A 2,598-nucleotide genomic window follows, 5' to 3' on the forward strand; every position below is an offset into this window, starting at 1 on the left:
ATTAAAACAGAATTTCACAATTTTAAAAAAAGAAGGGTTAAAAAATAAAAAAATGTTCAAATTCAAACTTTTTATATATACAGATGATAGCTTGCGCTATCCCGTTTAAAACGGGATCACAAATATTATGTGTGTTCTTTCTTTTTAACGTATTTATTTAATGCGCCTTTATGCGTATACTTATTATTTTTAATAAAAAAATGGCTTTTTTAATTATAAGTTAATATTTGCTAGAGACACCTTGTAAAAAATTTAAAAAATTAAATAAAATTAGAGAAAAATGCATGAAAACACTGTGCTGTGCTTAGAGAAATAAATCTTAAAATGATGCTACTCGTTATTTATAAAAAATACAAAGAATTTTACAAATTTTTTAAAAAGAAGGGTTAAAAAATAAATGAATATTCAGATTCAAACTTTTTATATATATTGATGATTGATGACTAGATTATGCCATCCCGTTTAAAACGGGGCTCGAATACGATACGTGTTTTTTTGTTTAAATTATGTGTATATGTTTTGTGCATGTATGTACTGTTATTATTGAACATTGTACACTTTTAATTATAAAATAACAATAGCGCGTAATTTACTATTTAAATAATTGAATAAAAGCAAGACTAAACAATTAGAAAAATTAAGCTTCAAATAATAAAATCAACTATTAAAGATTGTTATTTATTTAGAAAATCGTTTGCAAATTTTGAAAACAGAAGGATTAAAGAATAAATAAATGTTCAGATTCAAACTTTTTATATATATTGATAGCTAATCTATCCCGTTTATTAAAACGGAATTTTAAATACGATATATTCCTACTTTTCATAGTGTAAAATGTCTTTAGGCTTGTGCGGATTGTTTAAAATACAAACTGTCTTACATTGTAAAGTAAAATTTGCAATAGTCACAATTTTGCAATTACAAAAAATCAAAGAAAAATACTTAAAACCGTGTAATATCATTTAAGTAACACTTATATACAAATTTTTAAGTTGTATTAAAATGCTTTTAAATAGAAAATACAAAGAATTTTACAAATTTTAAAAAAGAAGGGTTAAAAAATAAATAAATGTTCAGATTCAAACTTTTTATATATATTGACTAGCTAACGCTATCCCGTTTAAAACGGGATCACAAATATAATGTGTATTCTTTTCTTTTTAATAAGATATAATGTGCCTTTATTTATTTACTTATTCTACTATTTTTTATTACAAATTCCCTTTTTATAATAAGGAAAACTTGCTATAGACACCTTGTATAAGCCTAATTGATGCTACTCGTTCTTTACAAAAAATACAAAGAATTTTACAAATTTTAAAAAAAGAAGGGTTAAAAAATAAATAAATGTTCAGATTCAAACTTTTTATATATATTGATGACTAGCTAACGCTATCCCGTTTGAAACGGGATTATGAATACGATATATTCTTATTTTTCATTGTTAGACATGTTTTTGGGCTTGTGTGCATTGTTTAAAGTACAAAATGTCTTACATTATAAAGTAAAATTTGTAATTACAAAAAAGTTGAAAAAAAAGAAAAATGCACAAAATCCCGTAATATCCTTTTAGTAACAATTCTATAAAAATCTCTAAGTTGTATTTAGTGCTTTTAAATATAAAATACAAAGGATTTTACAAAATTATAAATTAAGGGTTAAAAAATAAATAAATATTCAGATTCAAACTTTTTATATATATTGATGATAGATAGATGATAGCTTACGCTATCCCGTTTAAAACAGGACTCAAATTCGATACGTGTTTTTTTTGTTTAAATTATGTGTATATGTCTTTGTGCATGTATGTATTGTTTATTATTAAACATTGCTCACTTTTAATTATATAATGACAATAGCGCGTATTTTATAATTTGAATAATTAAATAAAACAAAGGAAAAATATATAAGAAAAATTAAGCTTTGTGCAATATAATCAACTATGAAAGATTGCTATTTATTTGAAAAATCGTTTTACAATTTGAAAATAGAAGGGTAAAAAAATAAATAAATACTCAGATTCAAACTTTTTATATATATTGATGATAGACAAGTTTGGTAGTTATCCTTCATGGCAAGACAAAAATCTACAGTTTTATAAATTAAAATTATTTAATTAAACTTTCAACGTAGTTTTCTAAATTCTCGGGATTGTCAATATTTAAGATTTGAAACATTTTCTTAGCTTCTACTTTATTAAAATAAATACGCTCTTCTCCTATGCTGTATCTAACGTCTACATTGGTTAGTAATGCTATACTTTCAAATAATTGTGGCAATGTTTTTTTCCCCGACGCAATTATAAATCGTAAATTTTCAAGTAAGATGCTATAAAAATTATATAACGTTTTATTATTCAGACATAAATATAAATCAGAGAACTTTTGTAGATCGTTAAAAAATTCAATATTAATAACATCATCCTTTTTATAAATACTAAAATACTCCTCAGCTTCTTTATAAATAAGAGTGTATAACAAATTATTAACTTCTTCACTCTCCGCCGTCATCACAAAATGAATCTTAGAAAGTTTTTCTTTAGTAAAGAAATTTTCCAGAAAAATAATTATTCGAAATCGTTTATCATCATTTAGATTT

The 2,598-nt window shown here is 23.4% G+C and overlaps 1 protein-coding gene across 1 annotated transcript; it reads right to left on the minus strand.

The window, feature by feature from the left end:
* Positions 1 to 2,108: 2,108 nt before the first annotated feature.
* Positions 2,109 to 2,598, minus strand: AAJ76_2700002597 (hypothetical protein; the record flags this gene model as incomplete). The annotated part of the gene is made up of 1 exon (XM_024474861.1): positions 2,109 to 2,598. A coding segment is annotated over one exon (490 nt), but the record flags the coding sequence as incomplete, so codon positions are not given.

Source organism: Vairimorpha ceranae (genome assembly GCF_000988165.1).
Source record: "Vairimorpha ceranae strain PA08 1199 chromosome Unknown NODE_270, whole genome shotgun sequence".
NCBI lineage: Eukaryota > Fungi > Microsporidia > Nosematidae > Vairimorpha > Vairimorpha ceranae.